The 26,948-nt window shown below is 39.1% G+C and overlaps 1 protein-coding gene and 1 long non-coding RNA gene across 4 annotated transcripts in view; one reads left to right on the top strand and one right to left on the bottom strand.

Annotated features, from left to right (window-relative positions):
• MTHFD2L (methylenetetrahydrofolate dehydrogenase (NADP+ dependent) 2 like) overlaps positions 1-1,228 on the bottom strand; it is a 150,476-nt gene extending 149,248 nt beyond the window's left edge. For 2 of the 3 annotated variants that reach the window (XM_040481207.1, XM_040481202.1), the window contains exon 1: positions 950-1,228. In XM_040481207.1, the coding sequence (XP_040337141.1) occupies positions 950-1,092 (143 nt within the window). In that variant the 5' untranslated portion in view covers positions 1,093-1,228. The remainder of the gene's footprint in view (positions 1-949) is intronic. The other variant, XM_040481211.1, reaches the window with a different exon arrangement.
• Positions 1,229-1,406: 178 nt separating this feature from the next.
• LOC121030861 (uncharacterized) lies at positions 1,407-12,903 on the top strand. The gene is made up of 2 exons (XR_005790450.1): positions 1,407-1,488; positions 12,547-12,903. It is a non-coding gene; the product is annotated as an uncharacterized LOC121030861 (long non-coding RNA).
• Positions 12,904-26,948: the final 14,045 nt, after the last annotated feature.

Raw genomic sequence — 26,948 nt, forward strand, 5'->3', positions numbered from 1 at the left:
TCCACGTTATTATTACTTTCTTCCAGGTATTGTGCTGCTCACTGGGGATGCAAAAAGGTAAGTAAGATACAATCTCTGAGCTCATAGAACTGCCGCGAACGTGCAATACTGGAAGCCCTGAAAGTCTGAAAACGGAATCTCTTGTCGACTCGCTGGCTCTGGGTCAAGGGAATATATTTTTAGATTCTTAAGTCTAAGTCTGCAACTCCAACAAGTAGATGACGGCAACGCGAAGGGGCCGGGGCACCACTGTGTAGAAGAGTTAAAACCACAACACGTTTCGTACGCGCAGTGTACTAGCCGGCAAAGGGTCCAAAGAGATGCAATGATTCTAAGACTGACTACTTCAATGTTAAGATTGAAGAAGTTCAGGAAGCACCACACAGAAAAAGACTGAGAAATCAAGATTAGGTTTGATTTTGTGAAATCGCTACGAATTTTAGGGCTGAAGGAGACCTCGGAGTTCCCATCAACAAAGGAATTCTGAATCCCAAACAAGAGCAAACCATCTGAACAATGCTCACTCCTTTGTTTACAAAACACAACAATAAGCAAACCAAAGCAACCGCTGGAAACGAGCAGACCACCTGTTTTTAGGGCACCTTTCCTGAGGGCCTCCAATGTCTTCCTAAATCACTCCACTGTACCTGCTGCAAAGTAAGAATATTCTTGGCGCCAGAGGCCAAAGCCGACCTCGTCCGAGTTGTCCGAGTTGCCGGACCTGAGGTCGACGCGACCAGTCCGCGAGGCCCGCAAGGTCAAGTTCGGAGCCTAGGCAGGCCTCGCCCCCTAGCCCTGCGGAGGCGCGCGGCCGCCCGAGCCTCTGGCCTGACGCGGGAGAGCTCGGCCGGCGCCAGCAGCCCGCGCCTCGCCGCCCCGCCCGCAGCCCGCGGCTCCGCACGCGCGGGCACCCACACCCGAAGACAGCGAGCGTCCGGGGCGCTCGTACCTCACGCCGCTGCTCCGAAAACCCCGGGACGCGCAGCCGGCTGCTCCCGGCGCCCCCAGGGGCAGCACCACGCTCCCGCCGAGCATCAACACGCGGCCCAGGCGACGGCGGAGCAGGGAAAAGCCGCGGGCCGGCACCGCCATGGCCGCGAATCGCAGGCTTCCGGACGGAGACTCCACCTCCCGCCGCTGCGGTCCTCGCAGCTGCAGGCCGGGCTCCGCCCCCACGCGGCCGGGCCGGAGAGCGGGTCCCTGCGGCAGCCGGTTCCGGGCGCCATGCCGGGGCGGGGCCCGGAGCCAAACTCAGGGCTGGGGGCGGGCCCGAGACACACTGGGAGGCGGGGCCAGGAACCAAGCTCTGAACGGGACGGGGGCGGGGCAGAAGAAACTCCGGGACTGGCAGGAGCTGGGCGAAGACCCTGGCAGCGGGCTGTGCGAAGGGGGGAGGGGGGCGGGGGGGCATTCTCTGAGACTGGTGGCTTGCCATGTGGCTTCTCACCCACCTGACACACCTTTGATCTTCCCATAGCGAGGACACAGGTAAGGCGTCTAAAGTAATCACTCCAAGCAGCATGCCTTCTTTTTCCCTAGCCAGACTTCCGGCCTACCACCTCCGAGGCTATATGATTTAAAGCCAGAAGGATGTTACTGCTTGTTTCCTACCCCACTTAGTAAGATCTTGGGATATCTGGGAGCTGGAGAGAGAAAAAAAAAAAAAAGGTGTGAGTGTGTGGAGGGAGGAGGGGGACCTGGCTGAAGAAGGCCGGAACTTTAGAATTTCTGTTGTTCTACCTTATCTCCATATTTGGAAGGAAAAAATCATTTTCCAGAGTTTATGACCAAGTTAACATAGCCTGGGAACCTGCAATGTCTGGTGAATGGACAGCTACTGAGAAAGCAAAAATATCAACTACCTCTGGAAAAGTAAAAATCAGACTGGCCATTCACTATGCTGGGATATGTTAAAAGGTAAGTTGAAGCAGACTTTTAAAAATTAAGAGTTTCTTTGAGCAAAAAATCAGTTTGAACCAGGCAGCATCCAATCTAGCAGATAGAAAGGCACTCTTGGGAGCTGTACAAAATAAAAGACTTTTTTTTTAGGCTGAAGGGAACAGGAACAAGAAAGTTATACTAGCAAAAAAGTGGGTTCTTTGTTGCAAAGTTACTTTCCTTTACGGGATGGCAGGGATCTATCAGGCACAATACCTGACTAGGGCTGATCAGGTGATTCCTGGTTGACTGATTTAAGATTCTGTTTCTGGGAGAGAGGAAACTAACGGGGAGGAAGAATTTCCTCTGCCCTTTAAGGTCCTAGTTCTAGCTAGATCAGAATCATATTTTTTTAAATATGAAATTTATTGTCAAATTGGTTTCCATACAACACCCAGTGCTCATCCCAACAGGTGCCCTCCTCAATAGCCATCACCCACCCACCGCTCCCTCCGACCCCCCATCAACTCTCAGTTTATTCTCAATTTTTAAGAGTTTCTTATGGTTTGGCTTTCTCCCTCTCTAACTTTTTTTTTTCCTTCCCCTCCCCCATGGTCTTCTGTTGAGTTTCTCAGGATCCACATAAGAGTGAAAACTGGTTAGATCAGAATCATATGGACATGAGATAGATTAACAGAGGAAAATCAAGTTTAATAGCATACATAAGGGGAATCAAAATCCAATTTAATAGCATTCAATGGGGAATCCACACAGACATTGAAATTCCGAAGATAGGCAACATGATGCTTATATGAGTTAAGGAGAGGGGTAGGGGTCTGAGGATACAAAAGGAGAGATATCATGAACAGGAAAGTGAAAGGAGATGTTTGGAAAACAGATAACCTGTTATTCAGATAAGTTTCTCAGGTAAAGAGGAATTTCTATTAATAGCTCTCTTTCTGGTAAAGCAAGCAGTTGAGGGGGAGGTAAAGAACTTTTTCTGACTCTGCTGGGTTTGGATTATTTTTAACTCAAAATAATGCTCATGCCAAAGTGGCCCATCTAAGGGTGGCCTTCCCTTGTCCTCTACAGTGATTAGGTCTCAGTTTGGTGAAGTGGGGCTTAGCATAAGTGACTCCATTTTGGATCTGTTGTCTTGTTTTTTAACAGGTAACAAACACAGATAAGAGACAGATAGAACCAGATGCAAAGGTGAAGGAAACAATATTTCTCCCAAGGTCAGGCTGCAGCTGTGAAGTATCATCACAATCCCTTTGACCACTACATTCTTACTTAAAATCCTTCTTCTCTAAAATCATAACTGTCAGAAAGTGTGCTCTTTAAAATCCTATCAGTAAGAATGAAACATCCTATCCGTCCTATTCTGTATGATGTAAGTCAGTTTCACACAAAGAAGAGCCTTTATTTCCAACGTAGGTAAAAGCTTCAGATGAGGGATTCCTGAACACATTCCACATCGATCTTAACTTTATCAGTTCCAAGGAATAGGCCCCTGGATCTCCTTTGCAGTTCCACTTCATGTTGACCCCTTTACACACAGCTCTTTCCTGCTTTGAGCCTCCCAAAATGTTGCTTTATTTAAATTTCACCTAACCTCTACCCTTCCCCAAATCTGATAAGAACCCCATATCTCCCCTTAGTTGATGAGACATTTCTCAGGTTTCCTCTGGTGTGCAGTCTCCTTCATTACAAGGAACCAGTTATTCTAATTTTGTCTTTCTACAGTTTTGTCCCTGCCAGTTGAATCTGATTAGGCTAGGATAGCGGCCAGGAGTGATGATCGAGGGGATTTGCAGCCCAGAAGCGGTTATCAGTCTAGCAAAGGCAATATTGTGTCCCCCGTGTTCAGTAATTTCTTGAAAACTAGTTCATTAAGGTTTATAAGGAATCCTAAATGGACACCACCACATTTCAAAACATAACCACATCAATTCAAAGCTTTCTTTAATCATCTGGCCTTGTCAAGAATATGTAACGGTCTCATATGGAGATACGTTGATCATTTTTTGTCCCCATCCTCTGTGTCTCATACTAGACTCTAGACAGCTCTCTTTGCACATAAACTTCATGTACTTCCTACTGATGGAACCTGAATTATTGCATTCAAAATAAGCCATGACTGTGACAGGAAGGAAAAAAATTGCCTCCACCCTCAAGGTTCTCCAGCAGGACTAAGAATTAAATTTACATGAGACAAATTAACAGGAGAAAAAAACCCACAAAGTTTTATTATGTGTACACGAAGGTCCAGTTACAAAATTGAGACCTGAAGAAATGACCAAAGTAGGGTTTTTGAACACTTTTAGACAAAGAGATGATACATTTATTTAAAAATTTTTTCTAACGTTTATTTTTGAGAGAGAGACAGAGCATGAGAGGGGGAGGTGCAGAGAGAGAGGGAGACACAGAATCCAAAGCAGGCTCCAGGCTCCGAGCTATCAGCACAGAGCCGGACGCAGGGCTCAAACTTACTAACCGTGAGATTGTGACCTGAGCTGAAGTTGGATGCTTAACTAACTGAGCCACCCAGGCACCCCAAGAGATGATACAATTTTGAGGAATTTATAGAGTAAGGAAAACAGGTGTTTGGGCTGAAATGGTAGATTAGTAAAAAGTAGTAAGACTTATTTCTGCAGCTTTTTGTGGTTTTTTTTTTTTAATTTTTTTTTTAATGTTTATTTATTTTTAAGAGAGAGACAGAACATGAGCAGGGAAGGGGCAGAGAGAGAGGGAGACACGGAATGTGAAGCAGGCTCCAGGCTCTGAGCTGTCAGCACAGAGCCTGACGTGGGGCTCGAACTCACGAACTGTGAGATCATGACCTGAGCTGAAGTAGGACGCTTAACCGACTGAGCCACCCAGGTGCCCCGCTTTTTGTGATTTTAAAGTCATTACCTCTGGTGATAAGGATATCTTTATTTATTTATTTTTTTTTAGTTTACTTGTTTATTTTGAGAGAGGAAGAGAGAGAGAGAGACAGCGTGAGTGAGGGAGGGGCAGGGAGAGAGGGAGAAAGAATCCCAAGCAGGCTCCATGCTGTCAGCACAGAGCTCAACACAGGGCTTGAACTCACAAAACTGAGACCATCACCTGAGCGGAAACCAAGAGTCCGATGCTTAACCGACTGAGCCACCCAGGCTCTTTTCACTTCTCAGTGTAGGGAGGATATTTTTCCTATGAGCCATTTGTTTCCTGCTTTCAAGGAGACAGAGGAAGGGCTGAATGTCCTTGTACTAGTTGTTACTTCAGTAATTTTTATTTGAAATAATGTGCCAGCCCTGACAGCTGTTTCTGAGTAACTCATTAAAGTCATCTTGAGGTAAGAGCTTGCATCAAGCAAAGGAAAGAAACTACCCTCTGTCGTCTGAAGGTAACCCTACCCACAAGTCTACCTACTATCTAATCTCGGTGTGCCCTCCGTGGCATTATCTCCAGAGCCTAGTCCAATGGGTGGCACACATTAAGTGCTCATGAAGCATCTGTTACATGAGTGAGTGAATGAATTGAACCTAGACTCAGCAGGAATGGAATGAAATGCCCAATGAACTCCGAAAGAGCCACCTCTGACGAGATGTGGGCAGAGCTGCTCCTCCTCCTAGAGACGTGGAGCATATAACTGAACCTGTCCCAGAGATTTTAAGTACACCAGAAAATGTGTACGGTGGCCTATTGCCAGGCTTTGGGTGACTATAAGTTTTCTGACACCCGTTGGATATCCTTTCAATAATAAAATACCCCTGTAGAACATTACACCTACTATTCTTGCAAATGGAGAAGTTAATGTCAGTGTCCTGGGTTGTACCATGAGAAATTTTCCCCGTGTTTCTGGATGGTGCCCTGGTCATCAGAAATGTAACTCCCGTGAAAGTTAGTCTAGATCATCGCTGGACTAGAGTGACATTTTTAGCTGTATGAGAAATGTGTATATTAATATTGATTTTTATGAATCTGAGGTATCACAGAGGACATGAAATGTTTTTCGACATGATTAGAGGAATTGTTTGAAGAAGAGACTTCTCCCCATAGCACTGAATATGAAAGATTGTGACCCTGTACTCAAAAACAGTTGGATTTGGTTTTTAAACTATAAATTAGATTTTCTTATATTTTGCTTTTCTAAGCTAACTTTAGCTGCAAGCATAAGCTTAATTCTGGCCATTACCTCAACAACATTGAAATGTAAATCAAAACCACAATGACACAACATCTCACACCCATTAAGATGGCTACTATAAAGAATAAAACCAAACAAAACCAAAAAACAGGTGTTGGTGAGGATGTGAAGAAGGTGGAACCCTTTGGGGGTTCTCTTGGTGGAACTGTAAAGTGGTGCAGCCACTATGGAAAATCAGTCATTCCCGGGGTTAGGGGAAGGGGAATGGGGAGTTGCTGTTTAATGACTACATAGTTTCAGTTTTGCAAGATCAAAAGAGTTCTAGAGACTAGTTACATAATAACTTGTTTGTGCTTAACACTACAGAACTATATACAGTAAAACCTTGACTTGCCAGCATAATTCGTTCCAGAAACATGTTTGTAGTCCAAAGCACTTGTATGTCAAAGCAAATTTCCCCATAAGAAATAATGGAAACTCAGATGATTCATTCCACAACCCAAAAATATTCATAAAAAATGATTATACTGCTGTAATATAACACAAAATAATAAAGAAAATACAAAACAGAAAGAAAAATAAACAAATTAACCTGCACTTACTTTTGAAAACCTTTGTGTCTGGTGTGAGTGAGGGAGACAAGACAGGAGGGTTATTGTGGAGGAGGACTTTCGCTATCACTGACAGAATCATCGCTATCCATTGGCTCAATGGAATCTTTTTCTGCACGGGCGCCATTGTACATGCTCTCATGGATACTGACTATAGTACAGTATTAATAAACTCTTGTCATATACTGTATTTAATGTAACTGCAATAAGGCAGCAGAGGAAAGGGTCTATATCCGCAGGCAGCCTAATCTAGAATGAAGCAAAGTATTCCTAAGCTTACTCATTCCTAAGCTTACTCTTCTATGGAAGAGTAAAGGACTGTCCATAGGTGCTTTGAAGTCACAAAAAATACACGAGTGCCAGTTGTGGGCACCTTCCAACATTCTGAAAAATCACTGATTTCTGCCAAACACCATGGCCTGACACCAGAGCATCTCAGCATCGGCCTGAGACTGAGCATCTGAGCATGGGAGACGATCACCCACAATCCCACAGGAAGAGAGAGAGAAAGAGAAGAACCATTGTCTCGGTTGTGATTATGTGATGTTCGGTGTCACATACCACTCATACTGCAAGACATGCTCATTTTCAAGTTAAAATTTATTAGAAATGTTTGCTCATCTTGCAGAACAGTCGCAGAACAAGTAACTTGTAATCCAAGGTTTTACTCTACTTATACATGGTTAGGATGAGAAATTTTATGTCATGTATATTTTACCACCATTTAAAATTCCTTTGATGGATGGCACAAAAACAGACACATAGACCAATGGAATAGAATAGAAACCCCAGAACTAGTCCCACAAACGTATGGCCAACTCATCTTTGACAAAGCAGGAAAGAATATCCAGTGGAAAAAAGACAGTGTCTTTAACAAATGGTGCTGGGAGAACTGGACAGCAACATGCAGAAGGATGAAACTAGACCACTTTCTTACACCATTCACAAAAATAAACTCAAAATGGATAAAGGACCTCAATGTGAGACAGGAAACCATCAAAACCCCAGAGGAGAAAGCAGGAAAAGACCTCTCTGACCTCAGCCGTAGCAATTTCTTACTTGACACATCCCCAAAGGCAAGGGAATTAAAAGTAAAAATGAACTACTGGGACCTTATGAAGATAAAAAGCTTCTGCACAGCAAAGGAAACAACCAACAAAACTAAAAGGCAACCAACGGAATGGGAAAAGATATTTGCAAATGACATATTGGACAAAGGGCTAGTATCCAAAATCTATAAAGAGCTCACCAAACTCCACACCCGAGAAACAAATAACCCAGTGAAGAAATGGGCAGAAAACATGAATAGACACTTCTCTAAAGAAGACATCCAGATGGCCAACAGGCACATGAAAAGATGCTCAATGTCACTCCTCATCAGGGAAATACAAATCAAAACCACACTCAGATATCACCTCACGCCAGTCAGAGTGGCCAAAATGAACAAATCAGGAGACTATAGATGCTGGAGAGGATGTGGAGAAACGGGAACCCTCTTGCACTGTTGGTGGGAATGCAAATTGGTGCAGCCTCTCTGGAAAACAGTGTGGAGGTTCCTCAAAAAATTAAATATAGACCTACCCTATGACCCAGCAATAGCACTGCTAGGAATTTACCCAAGGGATACAGGAGTACTGATGCATAGGGGCACTTGTACCCCAATGTTTATAGCAGCACTCTCAACAATAGCCAAATTATGGAAAGAGCCTAAATGTCCATCAACTGATGAATGGATATAAAAATTGTGGTTTATATACACAATGGAGTACTACATGGCAATGAGAAGGAATGAAATATGGCCCTTTGTAGCAACGTGGATGGAACTGGAGAGTGTGATGCTAAGTGAAATAAGCCATACAGAGAAAGACAGATACCATATGTTTTCACTCTTATGTGGATCCTGAGAAACTTAACAGAAACCCATGGGGGAGGGGAAGGAAAAAAAAAAAAAGAGGTTAGAGTGGGAGAGAGCCAAAGCATAAGAGACTGTTAAAAACTGAGAACAAACTGAGGGTTGATGGGGGGTGGGAGGGCGGGGAGGGTGGGTGATGGGTATTGAGGAGGGCACCTTTTGGGATGAGCACTGGGTGTTGTATGGAAACCAATTTGACAATAAACTTCATATATTGAAAAAAAAATTCCTTGGATGTAAAAATTAGTGACAAATATTTTATTATTAATTTAGGAATTTTTACTTCCAATGGTAGTGAATAAGACTTACTGGGCCACATCCTTAGAAAGATTTTGTATTATCAGTCTTTTAAATTTTAGTCTGTTCTGTGAGCAACAAATAGTATTCACTGAAGTCTTCATTTATATTTTCCTGACCATGAAGGTGTGAAACATCTGTTTATTAGCCATTTCAATTTTCTCTTTTCCAGTGGGTTTGTTTTTTATTGATATAGGAATTATTTCTATTTTCAGTATCAGTACTTTTTTGTCACTTGCGTGTGTGACAAGTAGTCAGATTTATCAATCTATTCTTTTGTGGTTGGAGTTTAATGTTTATGCAATCTCTCCATAATTTAAGATTATAGAGATGGAGTCCTGTTAATTTACTCTAGAGTTTTCAAAGTGTTGCCTTTCACATTTAAATCTCTAATTAAGTATTACAATGTGCACAATGTGTGAGGTACAATGTGTGAGGTAGAGGTAACGTTTCTTTAAAAAATGCACCAGAAGCACTTATTACTAATCCATTCTTTCTTCCTTATCTACAGTTCCACCTCTTTCTACTATGAGCTTTCTATATGGACATAGATCTGTCCCTTCTCGCTGGCAGGATGATGTGGCAGAAATCAAGACTAGTGAACTTGAAGCAATAGAAACTATCAAAGGCGAAGTGTATTTTTTAAAAAAGGCTAAAAAATATAACAGTGTATCAGTGAGCCTTGGGACAACTTCAAGACACCAAAGATAATATAATTGGAGTTCCCAAAAGAGAGGGGATGAGGACCAAAATTTTTTTTTAAAGAATTCATGTGAAATATTTTCCAAATTTGGTGAAAAGTACAACAAACTCATCTGAGAAACTCACTGAAGCCAAAGCAGAAGAAACATGAAGAAAACTGTACCAAATTATATCATAATTAAATTGCTCAAAACCAGTGATAAGGTGAAAAAAAAATTTTTAAGCATCCAGGAGGAGAAAAAACATTTCAGGACAGAGGAATGCAGATAAGCGCAGCAGGTTTCTCAACAGTTTAGCACAGTAGTAGGATGTAAAGCAACATACCCAAACCCAAGTTAGCAATATGCCATATAATAAGTTTTGAAATCAGAAAGTGTGAGACCTCCAACTTTGTTCTCCTCCTTTTTTTTTTTTCTCAAGATTATTTGCCTATTTAGGGTCTCTGGAGATTCTGTACGGATTTGGGGATGGGTTTTTCTATTTCTGCAAAAAACACTTCAGGACTTTGATAGACATTTCATTAAATCTAATAATGTAAATTGCTTGGGTATATTGGCATCTTAGCAATACCAGGTTTTCCAATCCATGAACTCAACATCTTTCCATTGATTTATTTCTTTAATTTCTCTCAGAAACATATTGTAGCTTTTTAGTGTACAAGTCGTCCTTGGTTGGATTTATTACTGTGTATTTTATAAGTTTTGATGCTATTATACATGGAATTATTTTCTTCATTTTCCTTCTGGACTGGTCATTTTTGGCAACAACTTTTGCCACAACAAGTTTCTTTGTCTGGGAATCTCATGTCTTCTGTAAGTGTTCCTGAAACTGTGGAAAGCTAACTTAGTAGATTGTGGGTAGGGTGAAATTAACTCCATCATAAGCTCACAAATTGTCATGATTGGAGAGAAAGAGGGGCTATCACTATAGATGATAAAAACACTAAAATATTAATAAAGTAATAATACAAACAGCTTTAATGCAGTGTATTTGACTACTAAAATAAAATAGACATGTTTATTGAAAAACACAAATCATCTTAAACTGACCCAAAAAGAAATTTAAAAATTTAATAACTCTACATAGATTTTTAAAAACAAATTAGCAATTAATAACTCTCTGACAAAGGATCTTCAGTCTTAGTGGGTTTCACTGATGATTTCTCTCAAATATTTAAGAAAACGATAATAACAATCCTATACAAATCTCTCAGAAAATAGAAGAAGGAACACTTTCCAACTCACTTTGTAAGGCCACCATTGCCCTGATATCAAAACATTACGAGGAAAGGCAACAACAGACCAATACCTCTCCACAACATAGTAACAAAAATCTCCAAAACAATAGCAAATTGAATAGCAATATGTATAAAAGGTAATATATCCTGATATCCTGATCGAGAGGGGTTTATTCTGGGAACGTAAGTCTGGTTCAACATTCGATTAATGTAATTCACCATAGTAACAGATTAAAGAAGAAGAAACAATGATGATTTCAGTAGATGTAGAAAAAGTATTTGACAGAATTAAACATTTATTCATGATAAAAGTAACTTTCAGAAAACTAGAAATAGAGGGATATTCTTCAAGCTGATAAAGGACATCCATGAATAATCACCCCACAGCTAATATTATACTTCATGATGAAAGATCCCTAAGATTAAGAACAAGGCAAAGATAACTTTTCTCACCATTTCTATTCCATATTGTACTGCTCGTCGGGGTGATGGAAAGGGGTACAAAAGAACTTTGGAGGGCTATGGAAATGTTCTGTATTTTGATCATGGCATGGCACATGTGTATACAATTGTGAAAACTCATCAAATTACATACTTAAAATGAGAACATTTTATTATATGTAAATTATACTGAATCAAAATTGATAAAACACAGAACTTAAACATTTGTTGGTTCTCTTTAGATGTAATCCACATCCCTCTCTAAGAAGCCTCTTTTCCATGAGTGTGTATGTATCACTTTGATTTTCTGTTATTCATTTGGCCTCTAGAGGGAACCCATATTTCATGAACTCAGAAGCTTGGCAATGATTTAAAAAGCACATCATCTATGGATATAAATGCACAGAAAAGAATGGTACAAATGAAAATTTTTCATTAGCAGATTTTTAAGAATTTAGTAATGAAGTTTCTTTTTTTTTTTTTAATTTTTTTTAACGTTTATTTATTTTTTTGGGACAGAGAGAGACAGAGCATGAACGGGGGAGGGGCAGAGAGAGAGGGAGATACAGAATCAGAAACAGGGTCCAGGCTCTGAGCCATCAACCCAGAGCCCGACGCGGGGCTCGAACTCACGGACCGTGAGATCGTGACCTGGCTGAAGTCGGACGCCCAACCGACTGCGCCACCCAGGCGCCCCCGTAATGAAGTTTCTTAAAACCCTTGTTGGCCATAGTCATACGGAAGATAAACATGTTACTTATGAAAGAGATGAAGCTTCTTTCATCAGTGTATTTAAATAGTGGACTCAATCTTGACTTTCATGTAGATGGTGTGGGTCAATTAGACATAACCTTGGTATTTTTTTTTTTAAATAAAGGTTATATTTTGGGTTACAAAAGTTATCCATGCTCATTACAGAAAATGTGATGAGAAATTTTTAAGTACCATTATATAAATAAATTAAAATAATAATATATAAATATTATATTTTATATATTATTTTAATATATTTATATATATTTATATATATTATTTTAATATATATTAAAATAATATATAAATATTATATAAGATATATATTTATATATTTTATATATTATTTATAATATATTTATATTTTTATATATTATTTATATGTATAATTTATAAATATATTTATATAAATAAATCAAAATAATGCATAAATATTATTATATAAATATATTGTATACATTTTCCTTTATTATTATATAAAAATATATAAATAAAATATATAAATAAATTTAAAAATAGAGAAAATTTTTGAATACCAGGTTATACTTTTGGTTACAAAAGTTATCCATGTTCATTACAGAAAATGTGAAAGTTACAGAAAAACTGAAAGAAGAAAAAGAGGAAGAGGCGAAGAATCCATAGAAGTCACTATTGTCATCATAATCACTGCCTGCAGACATGAATACTGTCAACATTTGGGCATATTGCCCCAGAGGTTTTATTTATACATTATTTTTACTTGATTGTAGTCACATATAACAAAATGTTAGAATTTAACCGCTCTTTGATATCTAACCATGAAAATGAAGCATAAATTATCTTTTTGTAATGTAGAACGTTCATAATTAATTAATTATGCCCCTTTGAAGTGCTTTTAATAGTACTCAACTAGAAAAGTTACAATAAAATGTTATTAATATTTAGTAGTCACATTAAATTGTCCATATTTCTTTGGCGGTTCTCTCTTATGCAGGAAATCTACTTGAATAGTCGTTACAACTGGAAAGAGCCGGGCAGTGGATGGCAGAATTTTTTTTCCTTATCCTAAATAATCTCCACCTAAGTTGGTAGAGGAAAAAAATGTAATCTATGAGCAGTAAAAAGTCTCAGATGAAAAGAACATTTTTAAAAAATAATTTACCTGGTGGTCTTATGGTATATTCCCAAAGGGAAAAGAAACTATACATACATTCCAATTCAGCTTTACCTTGTCACATAACAATGTATTCGTGTTTAGGTAGAGGGGACAATGAAATAGATGGTAAACAGTGAGTTTTGAGCCTTGTTTGTGGAATTACCTGTATTTTTATTTTTATTTTTTTTTTAATTTTTTAAAAAAATGTTTATTTATTTTGACAGAGAGAGAGAGAGAGAGAGAGAGAGAGAGAGAGCATGAGTGGGGGAGGGGCAGAGAGAGAGGGAGACATAGAATCCGAAGCAGGCTCCAGGCTCCCAGCTGTCAGCACAGAGCCCGAGGCGGGGCTGGAACTCACAGACCATGAGATCGTGACCTGAGCCGAAGTCAGACACTCAACCTACTGAGCCACCCAGGCGCCCCTGCCTGTACTTTTATTAAAATCCACTTGGCACAGATGAATTGTATGTAGATTTTAACTGACGCAAGTGATAAAGGGAAGAGAGTTAATGTGAATGTTAACAATTATACTTAAACAGTATTTACTAATATTTATTGAAGACATAATATTTCTGGTACTGTAGGTATCTTATTACATGAATCACCTTTTCTTTATTTAATCGTTACAACAACTTTATAAAGATTTACAGGGAGTAACTATTTTCTTTCTCATTTTACTGAGACAGAATCTGAGGCTCTTAGAAGTCAAATAACATTTTCTTTTTAAATTTTTTTTTTCAACGTTTATTTATTTTTGCGACAGAGACAGACAGAGCATGAACGGGGGAGGGGCAGAGAGAGAGGGAGACACAGAATCGGAAACAGGCTCCAGGCTCTGAGCCATCAGCCCAGAGCCTGACGCGGGGCTCGAACTCACGGACCGCGAGATCGTGACCTGGCTGAAGTCGGACGCTTAACCGACTGCGCCACCCAGGCGCCCCTCAAATAACATTTTCAAAGTCACACAGAGGGGTGCCTGGGTGGCTCAGTCGGTTGAGCTTCCGGCTTTGGCTCAGGTCATGATCTCACAATTTGTGGGTTCAAGCCCCGCATCCGACTCTGTACTGACGGCTCAGAGCCTGGAGCCTGCTTTGATTTCTGTGTCTCCCTCTCTCTCTGCTCCTCCCCGCTCATGCTCTGTCTCTCTCTCTCCTTCAAAAATAAATAAAAACATTAAAATTTTTTTTTTTAAAGTCACACAGCTAATACATGCCAAAGTTGGGGTTTGCACATAAGTCTATGTTGCTATAATAGTCCTATCCTTAACCCATGCCCTCTTCTTTCCAGGAACTTCACATATATGACCCTTTCAAAGCAGGACTTCTTTTTTCCACTTAAAGTACCTTATTGCCATCATCATGTTGTGTTCAAAAAAACCTCAGCCTAAAGAATTAATTTAAGGGGTGCCTGGGTGGCTCAGTCGGTTAAGCATCTCAGGTCATGATCTCACGTTTCGTGAGTTTGAGCCCCCGTGTCGGGCTCTGTGCTGACAGCTCGGAGTCTGGAGCCTGCTTCAGATTTTGGGTCTCCCTGTCTCTCTCTGCCCCTCCCCTGCTCATTCTCTCTCTCTCTCTCTCTCTCTCTCTCTCTCTCTCTCTCAAAAATGAATAAACTTAAAAAAAATTAAGAAAACAAAAAGAATTAATTTAAAAGAATGAATATTCAGCCCCTGAAAAGAACTCCAAAGGGCAATTTCATTCCTAATACAAGCCACAAATGAGGTTCTTGGTTTAAATCTACCACTTTATTAAATAACAAGGTAAGGAGTGGTTTGCTCTTGTACTTATGATTGTTATTATTTCATCCATTGTCTCCAGGCTATTATATTCTGATAGCTATAACATTATTAGTATACACAAGTAATTGTAGTATATCAATTGGTTCTATGAGACACCTTTGGAGTAGAAATGAAACCCTTTCTTAGCATCTAAAACTGGAAGAGAACAAACCACATCCCCATGATGCTCTTTATTGAAGGCCTTTAACTGATATGATGTGAAAATGAGTAATTTTGGGAATCATACCTGAAAGCACCTAACGGTGAAGACAGTGTTGCATTTACTTATGAATATATAAATACAGTGATTTAAGATGTAATTAAATAATTATTCAGCACATACTAGGCACCTATATCAATAAGCTGGCAGTTGATTAAATTGTCCATGGTCATTGTTAAAAATGGATTAAACATCCATTCTAGATTTTTTAAACTTAAAAAAAAAATTGTTTTAAGTTTATTTATTTATTTTGAGAGAAAGACAGAGAGAGTGAGCAGGGGAGGGGCAGAGAGAGAAGGAACGAAAGAATCCCAAGCAGGCTCCCCACTTCTTCAGTGTGAAGCCCGATGCGTGGCTTGAACTCACGAAACCGTGAGATCACGACCTGAGCTGAAACCAAGAGCCAGATGTTTAACCAACTGGGCCACCCAGGTGCCCCTAGATTTTTAAGACTTCTAATAAAATAAGATCACACACTTACTGTTATGATGTCTACAAAGCTCAAAAAAAAAAAAAAAAACCCATTTAAAAAAATAAAGGAAAGAAGAAAAGTGAAATGAGAAATGAGTGGTGTTTGGGATAAGACACCAGTATATAATATAATAGGATTACAAATGCATTGGAAGATGTAGCTTAGTATGTGAGTCAAAAAGACTGCCAACTGAATGCCACAAATAGGCAACCACTAAGCATACATGGAAAAGATGACCATCTACAAGCCAAGGAGAAAGGCTTCAGAAGAAAACCCTAAGGATACCTTGACCATGGCCCTCTAGCCTCCAGAACTATGAGAAAAACAAATTGCTGTTGTTCAAGCCACTAATACTCAACCTAGGCTCGGTGATATTGCCTGCACGTGATGAACAGCCACTGAAGAATCTCAAGTAGAAAAACCACTTTTTAAGGTCTGCTCTGGAGAACAATCACTTTGCAGTGAGTAAGATTGACCGGGGAGACTAGTTAGGAAGTTACATCAATGGTCCAGTGACAGCTAATGAGGGGCATATTTAAGGCAATTTCACAGGGAAGGGAGAGGAGGAAGTAAGGGAGTAGACATTACAGGGTCCAGAGCCCTGTTGGATGCAAAGCAGAGAGAGAGGGTCAATCTGTGATGAAACTGAGGTCCCTGGCTTAGGCAGCTCAGTGAATTTGCTTAATAAAGCAAAACAGAGAAACAGAGGAGCAGTGGGTTCCCCATGTGAACTCTGGGAGAGCTAACTAAATCACAGTGGTTACATGTTAATACTGGCAGCAAGGAGAAAATACAGGAGATAGGCATCAATCCAGATTAAGATCAAAGCATTTGATGACCCAGTGAGGGGAGGTGCATAGAGCTGGCACGGAGTAGCAGTCAGGATGTCTTAGACGGCCTGGTGAATTACCATGTCATGGAGAAGAAATGCACCTCACCCAGAAATATACAGAGGGTCTCTTTGTGGAGGGAAGTCTCCACATTCCACAGAGGCAGGTGCAATCAGGGTGTAGCTGGCCTTGCTAACTGAAGCAGAAATAATGAAAGAAAAAGGAGAGAACAACCCTGGCGTCATGCCTTAGCTCTGCCCTTAACAGGCCTGATAACCTTGAGCAAATCAATGGACTTCCCTTTGCCGGATTTGCTCTCACTAGCAAGTCAGGGTGAAAATGAAATGATTGTTATTATGACACTTCATCAGCTAACTGATACTTTGAGGGCTCAGAATAAGCCTCCTGCAAGAGGTGATTTATAAACTAAGAGCTGAAGAATAAGTAAAAAATGAACCAGATGGAAGGGCTAGGAGGTGTGGAGGTGAAAGATGTTCTAGTTAGAGGGAACAGCATCTGGTAGACCCTGAGCCCAAACAGAAAGTGGTATTTTCAGAGAACCAAGAAATGATTTGATGTAACTAGAGTATAGAGTTTCATCAGGACAAAGTGAGAAAACAGAAATTGCAAGCAGTTAAGTAATTTGTTCAAGTTCACATAGCAATGAGTCTGATCTGTGAATGGAGCCTGCCTGCACCAGGACTTGCATTTAAACTTTTTTTAAACTATTATTAATCCTGTACAACCTCCCTGCAACACTATACAAAGAGGAGAAGACCATTGCCAAGGGTAATACAGGCTTAATATTTATGAGTGTGTTTACAAAGTTACAGAATGAATATTCACTGAGTTTAAATAGAAAGATCCAAGTGAGAATGTTAGAACAAGTGTCATTAGGTATACAGAATGAGACCACAAAAGCAAGTAAGCTAAAATTAGAGAAAGTCTACTAACCCTTTTTTCCACTCCAGTCCTCCAAAAAAAATATAGAAACCATCTCAAAATAGATTTGTGACTAACACAAGATTTTGATGATTGATCTTCTATTGTAAATAATTGCATTTATTTTACAAACCAAACAAAACCCAGATCCAGATCAGTTCAGTTTTATAACGGACTTAGCAGTTGGGTTAATTGTTATATACTATCCAGAGACTGGACTGAACTGGTTTGTCTATGCCTTTTCCCTGGGGCATTGATCCACAGAAGATTATACGTATTGATTACAAAATCTTCTCTTTGTTCTCCGTGTTCTCATGTTATGCTATGAAGCGGTAAATTGTGGAATTCTTTCTGTTTGTCCTGCATGTGATTTGTTGGGATTCCTGAATCTGATGCTTGTTGTCTGATGCATGTTGTCTGATGACCACGGTGGTACATCCCTCAGATCTTCTTCCAATAGAGGGAAGCTGCCGGAGGACCTCAGTTGATGTCCCAGGGTGGCATCTGATTTAACAATGCACCATCTCAGTGTTGTTTTTGTACACTTCTCTGCTGGCCTCCCCTGCACCTCCCAAGTGCATACTTGTACTTCAACCCTGGTCTCAGAGTCTGCCCTCATTATCCCATTTCTACCCAATGATTTGTCAACTGAGCTTGAAGTTGGACTTCCAGCAACACTTCTTGAAGTTAAAAGATTTCATCCAAAGGGGGGAGAAAAGAAAGGAAATTTTGCTCAGAATCTCTTAGCTGAAATACCTTTGTTTTGGTCTGCATAAGACCACTGATGGCCGTTTTAGTCACTTACATGTTCAATAGGGTTAATTATAAGAGAACATGCCACATTACATGAAAGGTATAGTCACAATTCTTTCAGATCTGTAGCAGAGCTTTTGTTTCAATATTACCTACTTGGTGGGTCCATCGGTTGAGCATCTAACTCTTGATTTCAGCTCAGGTCATAATCTCAGGGTCATAGGATCAAGCCCTGTGCCGTGCTCCACAGTGAGCACTGAGCACAGAGCCCACTAAAGATTCTCCCTCTTTCACTCTCTGCACACAGCTTGCTCACAGCTCTCTCTCTGAAAATAAATAAATAAATAAATAAATAAATAAATAAGCAAATAAATAACTAAATATCAGTCCTACTTAAGAAGAAAGACTTTGTCTCAGGATACCTTGGCAAGCAGCGTAAAGGTCTTCAATCTTTTTTAATACTATATCCACAGGAGTCAAGCATCTTTCCGTGCAACTCTGAAAGGAGACCATTTGGATTACTAAAACTGGGAGCACTGCGTTTTAAAAATTGGTTCATTTAAAATTCTGAAGTGATTTAATGTTATTTATTGGCTTTTAAAAATAATTATAAAATACATGAGCTTCCAACCAAATTTGTCTCAGACGTTGCACCAACCATATATTGAGGATACAGTGTTTTGTCTGGACTGTCACAATTTTCTACCATTCACTATGAGTAATGTCAGTTAAAATGTTAAGACAGAACCCTTTCAGCAATAAGCCATCAGAAAGCACTTATTACTATGTATGTAATATGTACATAATACATGTAGTTCTATGCACAAGTTTCCCTGGTAGGCTTGCTAACCTACACGTGGATCTCCCAAGCTGCCACCAGAAACTATCCTTCATACATTGTTTAGCAGTCTTATTTGGTCTATTTCTGTTTGCTTGTTTGTTCTGCCTCCAGAATCTCACTAAGATCTAGTTTATTACTGAGTAGGGAGAGCCTATGTTGTCCAAATCACAAAGAAAGTGTCCTGTGTTCCTATTTAAGCTCCCATTTAAAATAATGCTGAAGCGGGGCGCCTGGGTGGCTCAGTCGGTTAAGCGTCTGACTTTGGCTCAAGTCATGATCTCGCGGTCCATGAGTTCGAGCCCCGCGTCGTGCTCTGTGCTGACAGCTCAGAGCCTGGAGCCTGTTTCAGATTCTGTATCTCCCTCTCTCTGACCCTCCCCTGTTCATGCTCTGTCTCTCCCTGTCTCAAAAATAAATAAAATGTTAAAATAAAATAAAGTAATGCTGAAGCCTCCACTGCTGTGCACAGACCACAGGGCTCCACCTACATCACCAGAGTCCTCAGAAGTTCATTAAGCTCACACAGGACCAGCTCACCATAGTTTGAACTCAGAGCGGAAATTCCAGGATTTAAAAATAATGTATTCAATAATCACGGTTTAAAAAGAAACTCTTGGGCCACCGGGGTGGCTCAGTCGGTTAGGCATCTGACTTCAGCGCAGGTCATGATCTCACGGGTTCGTGGGTTCGAGCCCCGCAACGGGCTGTGTGCTGACAGCTCAGAGCCTGGAGCCTGCTTCAGATTCTGTGACTCCCTCTCTCTCCGGCCCTCCCCCACTCGCACTCTGTCTCTGCCTCTCAAAAATGAATAAACGTTAAAAAAATTTTTAAAAATCAAAAAAAAAAAAAAAAGGAAAGAAAGAAACTCTTAAGAAATTATTATTTGGGGCGCCTGAGTGGCTCAGTTGGTTGGACGTCGGGTCAGGTCATGCTCTCATGGTTCGTGGATTCAGGCTGGCATTGGGCTCTGTGCTGACAGCTTACAGCCTGGGGTCTGCTTCCGATTCTGTCTCCCTCTCTGCCCCTCTCCCCCTCACACTCTGTCTTTCTCTGTCTCTCAAAAACTGAAAAATAAATGTTACATTTATAATAAATATATATATTTATATGTATTTAAAAAAAAGAAATTATTAATAGCAAGTGACTTCCTTGACCTCAAAAAGCTATAAAACATCCACAATAAGTATTACACTTAGTGGTGAAATGTTTAAGAAGTTTGTTGAAAAAAAACCAAAAGTACTTGTTATCATCACTTCTATATACAAGCTTGTACTGAAAATTTTAACCAGTGCAGTAAGGCTAGGAAAAAAAAAACAAAACAAAAATATAAACATTTATAATGAATGGGGAAAAAACTGCCATTTGAAGCAGATGACATAATTGTTTATGTGAAAGATGGAAAATAATTAAAAGATACATAATTAGAAGACTGATGGGCATAAAAATAATACACAAAACTCAGGAAATGCGATCTTACAGACACTGCTTAAACTAAATAGCACCTGGATGCAAGTCTCTAGAAATAAGATTAACATGTAATGTGCAAGGTGAAAACTTAAAATGTTACTTAAAGTCTTCAATTTATGGTATGCCTGGGTGGCTCAGTGGGTCGAGTGTCTGACTCTTGATTTCGGCTCAGGTCATGATCTCACGGTTGGAGAGTTCGAGCCCTGTGTCAGGCTCCTGGCTGTCAGAGCATCTGCACTGCTTGGGATTCTCTCTCTCTCTCCCTCTCTTCCAATCTCTCTCTCTCTCTCTCCCCCTCCCCTAGTCATGTGCATGCTCTCCCTCTCAAAATAAATAAACTGTAAAAAAAAAGACTTCAATTTATGAACTCTCCTAAGTTCTCAAAATGGAAGATGTGTTCTTTTAAAGATGCATCAACTACCCCTACCCAAAATGACTTATAAATTCAATTGCACTTTCACTCAAAATTCCCAAATCTACAAGCTGATTCTAAGGTATATACGAATACGTTAAGAAGGGCTAAAACACTCCTCAAGTAGAACAATGTTAGGGAACGTGCCTTTCCGCTCATCAAGAACTTACAAGGCTATAGTAATTAAGCCAGTGTGGCACTGCTATACGTATGAACAGATGGACGAGACGATGAGGAAAAAAATAGAGTCTAGAAACAAACCTGCATGTGTTATCTTGATTTATGGCAGAGATTGGAAAATGATGGACTTTTTTTAAATGGTGCTGGCACAACTGGTTATCCATATGTGAAAGATAAAAGTGAATATCTACCTCACATTGTAGAGAAAACTCATGTCTGAGTTCTAAGCATAGAAGACAAACTATCCAACTTTTAGAAGGCAATACAGAGTATTTTTATGATTTTGAGAAGACTAGACATCAGAAAAACATTATACTATAGAAAAGTTATTTTAAGAAACACCACAGATACAACTTTTTGTCGTATATATAAATGACAAATGATTAGTACACAAAACATGTTTTTAGAAGCTTTTATGAAATAACAAATAGCATAATAGTACAAATGGGGAAAAAGTAGAATTTCACATAAGGCAAAATGCAAATGGCTCATAATCGTGTAAAAAGATATTCGCTCTCATTTGTAATAAGGGAAAGGCATATTAAAATCACCGTAAGATACCAATTTATATTGTCAACAATTTTAAAAGTATGACAATTACAAGTGTTGGCCAGTAGAGGGAGGAAGAGGAACATTCATAAATTGCTCATGGGTGGAATAAATCAGTACAACCATTTGAAAAATAGCATTGTTTGATGAAGTTGAAGATGTATATACCCTATGAAGGAGTAATTCCCCTCCTACATATTCATTCCAGAGTTTCTCTTACACATGTGTAGCCAGAGAGTTGTCCAAAAATGTTGACAGTTGTATTGTTCATACTAGCAAAACTGACCACCCAAATTATCACCCAGCAGTGGACTGGATAGATAAATGTTGCCAAAAAATGGAATAGCAGTCATCTGTAAAAATGAATCAGCCTAGATTAAACTCACAAACATATTTCTGAGTGAGAGAATTAATTCATATTTATACATCATCTCATTTACTCACAATTCAAAACCCAGCAAAACTAAAGAGGATTTTACTCATAGGCGTAAACTTACCAAGATAAATGATGAATGATTGAGACTGAGTTGAGGATGAGGATTAAAGTGGGTGCAGGGTGGGGTCAGTGGCAGGGAAGGAGAGGGATAAGATTTGAGGAATGTACAGAATGCTTCCGGTATCCTGGTGATGTTCCAGGTCTTGGGCTTGGATGTGACCATAGTTGTTCATTTTGCTACTGTTCCTAAAACTGTACATGTCTGTATGTATATACACACACACTTATAGTATACATATGCATACATATATAATATTTCATACTATCTTTTATATTTTATATGAAACATGTATACATGTATTTTTACAAAATATGTTTTTATTATAATCTTTTGTATCTACGCTATGTTGTACAATTTTAAAAAACCTTTTTAAACCTGCTAAGTTATACTGCATCTTAGTTATACTGCCTGAAACTTCCTTTGGATTTTGTGTATCCCTTTCTCTCTGCCCCTCTCCTGCTCACACTGGGTCTCTCTCTCTCTCTCTCAAAAATAAATAAACATTAAAATAATAATAATAATAATAATAATAATAATAATAATAATGGAATGGGACCTTGAAGAATGCACAGGTTTTTTCATGCACTTAAATGTATAATGCCCAAAGCCTTGGTCTCCTGTATTCTCAGGCTGGCATATTTTTATAAGCATTTCAGCTTTGAAAATTCCATTATGAGGCTCTTATTTTCCCCCCTAATGATTCCTACTTACATGATCTTTTTTTCCAGCTATAACAAGAAGCTTCAGATATAAACTAACTGGGCATTCTCAATGGGTTTAGGAGAAATAAAAAGTAAGCAGACATTAAAGGCATCCAAATCAGCCAGGAAGAGGTCAAACTTTCACTCTTCACAGATGACATGATACTCTATATGGAAAACCCTAAAGATTCCACCAAAAAACTGCTAGAACTGATTCATGAATTCAGCAAAGTTGCAGGATATAAAATCAATGCACAGAAATCAGTTGCATTCCTATACACCAACAATGAAGCAACAAAAAGAGAAATCAAGGAATCGATCCCATTTACAATTGCACCAAAACCATACAATACCTAGGAATAAATCTAACCAAAGAGGTGAAAAATCTATACACTGAAAACTATAGAAACCTTATGAAAGAAATTGAAGAAGACACAAAAAAAATGGAAAAAGATTCCATGCTCCTGGAGAGGAAGAACAAATATTGTTAAAATGTCGATACTACCCAAAGCAATCTACACATTCAATGAAATCCCTATCAAAATAACACCAACGTTCTTCACAGAGCTAAAACAAACAATCCTAAAAATTTGTATGGAACCAGAAAATACCCCAAATAGCCAAAGCAATCTTGAAAAAGAAAACCAAAGCAGAAGGCATAACAATCCCAGACTTCAAGCTATACTACAAAGCGTGATCATCAAGACACTATGGTACTGGCACGAGAACAGACACTCAGACCAATGGAACTGAACAGAGAACCCAGAAATGGACCCACAAACATATGGCCAACTAATCTTGACAAAAGAAGAAAGAAGATCCAATGGAATAAAGGCAGTCTCTTCAGCAAGTGCTGCTGGGAAAACTGGACAGCAACATGCAGAAGAATGAACCTGGACCACTTTCTTACACCATACACAAAAATAAACTCAAAATGGATGAAAGACCTCAATGTAAGACAGGAAGCCATCAAAATCCTCGAGGAGAAAGCAGGCAAAAATCTCTTTGATCTTGGCTGCAGCAACTTCTTACTCAACACGTCTCCAGAGGCAAGGGAAACAAAAGCAAAAATGAACTACTGGGACCTCATCAGAATAAAAAGCTTCTGCACAGCAAAGGAAACAATCAGCAAAACTAAAAGGCAACCGACAGAATGGGAGAAGATATTTGCAAATGACATATCAGATAAAGGGTTAGTATCCAAAATCTATAAAGAACTTATCAAACTAAACACCCAAAAGACAAATAATCCAGTGAAGAAATGGGCAAAAGACATGAAGAGACACTTCTCCAAAGAAGACATCCAGATGGCCAACTGACACATGAAAAAGTTCTCAACATCACTCATCATCAGGGAAATACAAACCAAACCACAATTAGATACCACCTTGCACCTGTCAGAATGGCTAACATTAACAACTCAGGCAACAACAAATGTTGGTGAGGATGTGAAGAAAGAAGACCTCTTTTGTATTGTTGGTGGTGCAGCCACTCTGGAAAACAGTATGGAGTTTCCTCAAAAAACTAAAAATAGAACTACCCTACGACCTAGCAACTGCACTACTAGGTATTTATTCAAGGGATACAGGTGTGCTGTTTCAAAGGGACACAAGTACCCTAATCTTTATAGTAGCATTATCAACAATAGCCAAAATATGGAAAGAACCCAAATGTCCATCAATGAATGTGGATAAAGAACAAGTGGTATATATATACAATGGAGTATTACTCGGCAATCAAAAAGAATGAAATCTTGTGATTTGCAACTATGTGGATGGAACTAGAGGTTATTATGCTAAGTGAAATTAGTCAGAGAAAGACAAATATCATGTGACTTCACTCATATGATGACTTTAAGAGACAAAACAGATGAACATAAAGGAAGGGAAACAAAAATAATATAAAAACAGGGAGGGGGACAAAACAGAAGGGACTCATAAATATGGAGAACAAACTGAGGGTTACTGGAGGGGTTATGGGAGGGGGGACGGGCTAAATGGGTAAGGGGCACTGAGGAAGCTACTCCTGAAATCATTGTTGTGCTATGTGGTAACTAATTTGGATGTAAATCAAAAAAGAATTAAATTAAAAATTAAAAAAAAGTAAACAGACATTAATGTCTGAACATACTAACATTCAACCATTGGCTTTCACAGGCATCAGCTAAGTAAGATAAGTAGATCAAAACTCTGAATGAAGATAAAGACAGCCATGATTCCTAACTTTTAGGTTTTAATATTTTAAAGTAAGGTAGCAGGCCACAATATTGGATTAACAATTCAACAGTAATAACAAAATAATTCATAATAAATCATAAAAGACCAGTTATTTGCCAATATCATATAATAAACACATTATTGAGCTGCTCCTATGGAACTGTGTTATACATTCTATAACAAACATCTGTTCCTAATTTTTTAATGTTTATTTATTTTTGAGAAAGAAAGGTGTGAGTGAGGGACAGAGAAAGAAGGAGAGAGAGAGAGAGAGAGAGAGAGAGAGAGAGAGAGAGAGAGAAGGCCAAGCAGGCTCAGTGCTGCTATCACAGAGCCAGACACGGGGCTCAAACTCACAAACCATGAGATCATGACCTGAGCCGAAACCAAGAATCAGTCACTTAACAGAGTGAGCCTCCTAGGCACCCCAGTTTCTAGGCATCTTCAATGTCGAAAAGAAGAACAAATTCTTCTCTACTGTCAAGGTCTTCCAGCTGGACTAAGAGTTAAATTTACATGAGACAGATTAACAAGAAGAAAAAACCCAAAGTTTTATTATGTGCACAGAGAGGTCCTATAATGAAATTGAGACCTAAAGAAATAACCAACACAGGCAGTGTTTATACTTTTTAGGCAAATAGAGAATAAATCTTTGAGGAATTGACAGAACAAAAAAAACTTGAGAGTTTCAAGTAGGAAGAAATTCTAAACAGATTTTGGACTGGGGTAGTAAATTAGTAAAAAGTAACAAGGATTGTTTGTACAGCTTTCTTGCCCCTGAAATTCCCATCTCTGGTTATAAAGATATCTCTTCACTTCCTGATACAGGGAGGGTACCTTTCACATGGGAGATTTATTCCTTGTTTTCAGGGTGCACAGAAAGTCCCATCTCTGGTGATAAGGATGTCTCTTCACTTTCTGGTACAGGGAGTGTACCTTTCACATAGGAGATTTATTCCCTGCTCTCAGGGTGGACAGAGAGTCTGAGTGTCCTGGCATAGGCTGTCTCCTGAGTAACTTTTATTTAAAATAATCAATATGCCAAAGGGGAAGCCTGCCCTTTGCTCCTACGGTGTCAATAAGAAAACCCATGTAAGCATAAAATGAACTGTTTTATTCTGAAAGTTTATTAGTATGATAATTAAATGTGAGATCTCAGATGAATAGAATAGTTTCACCAGAAACCGACATTAAAATAAATGTCCTAGATTGACTTGCAGTCATATTACTACTATCATCCATTATCAGAGAAGAACAAACCATTGTGGTCAGTATTTCAAGGTAATTAAGTACATTCTGTTCTGCCTTTACATAAACTTCTTGGACACTTGGCAATGTGCAGGTATGTCCTGCTTTAATATTTCACAGTTTTTTGTTTCACTTACAACCAAAAAAAAAAAAAAGTCTCCTTAGATCTGGGTTTCTTTTTTGTGAAATTTGACTTCAGACCTTGGTGGATTCAACATTATAATGTTTCTTTATGCACTGCAATCTGAAGATTAGTTTTTATTGCTTTCTCTTTCCCTGTTCAAGAATGAAAGAAGCTTATCAAAGGGGTAGTTATCAGTTACAAGCCAAAAAGGAAGTATAATCTATTTATTTGGGAGGGAGGGGAAGTGTAGAATGTAATCAGTTTGTTAACAGAGATTGAAACTTTTGTGCTGTATTATTTTGGGGAATGACACTATGCAAATTTGAAGGATCTGTTAAAACAAAACAAAACAAAACAAAACCATAGGCCCAAAATGGTATCACTTAGATTAAGGCCCCAAGTCAATAAGCCAAGACTTACTATCTTACCTAATTGCAGTTTCAACTGAATTCCCCCAGGAATAACCTTTAGCCAGTAACATGGAATCTCCTGGTCAACACTAGGAAATTTACAGATAGACTCACTTTCCTTAGGACAGCTTTGTCTAAACAATGCATTCTTTACTAATAAATTTCTTTCTTTCTTTCTTTCTTTCTTTCTTTCTTTCTTTCTTTCTTT

This window comes from Herpailurus yagouaroundi, unplaced genomic scaffold (genome assembly GCF_014898765.1).
Source record: "Herpailurus yagouaroundi ecotype Mexico unplaced genomic scaffold, PumYag 28, whole genome shotgun sequence".
Lineage (NCBI taxonomy): Eukaryota > Metazoa > Chordata > Mammalia > Carnivora > Felidae > Herpailurus > Herpailurus yagouaroundi.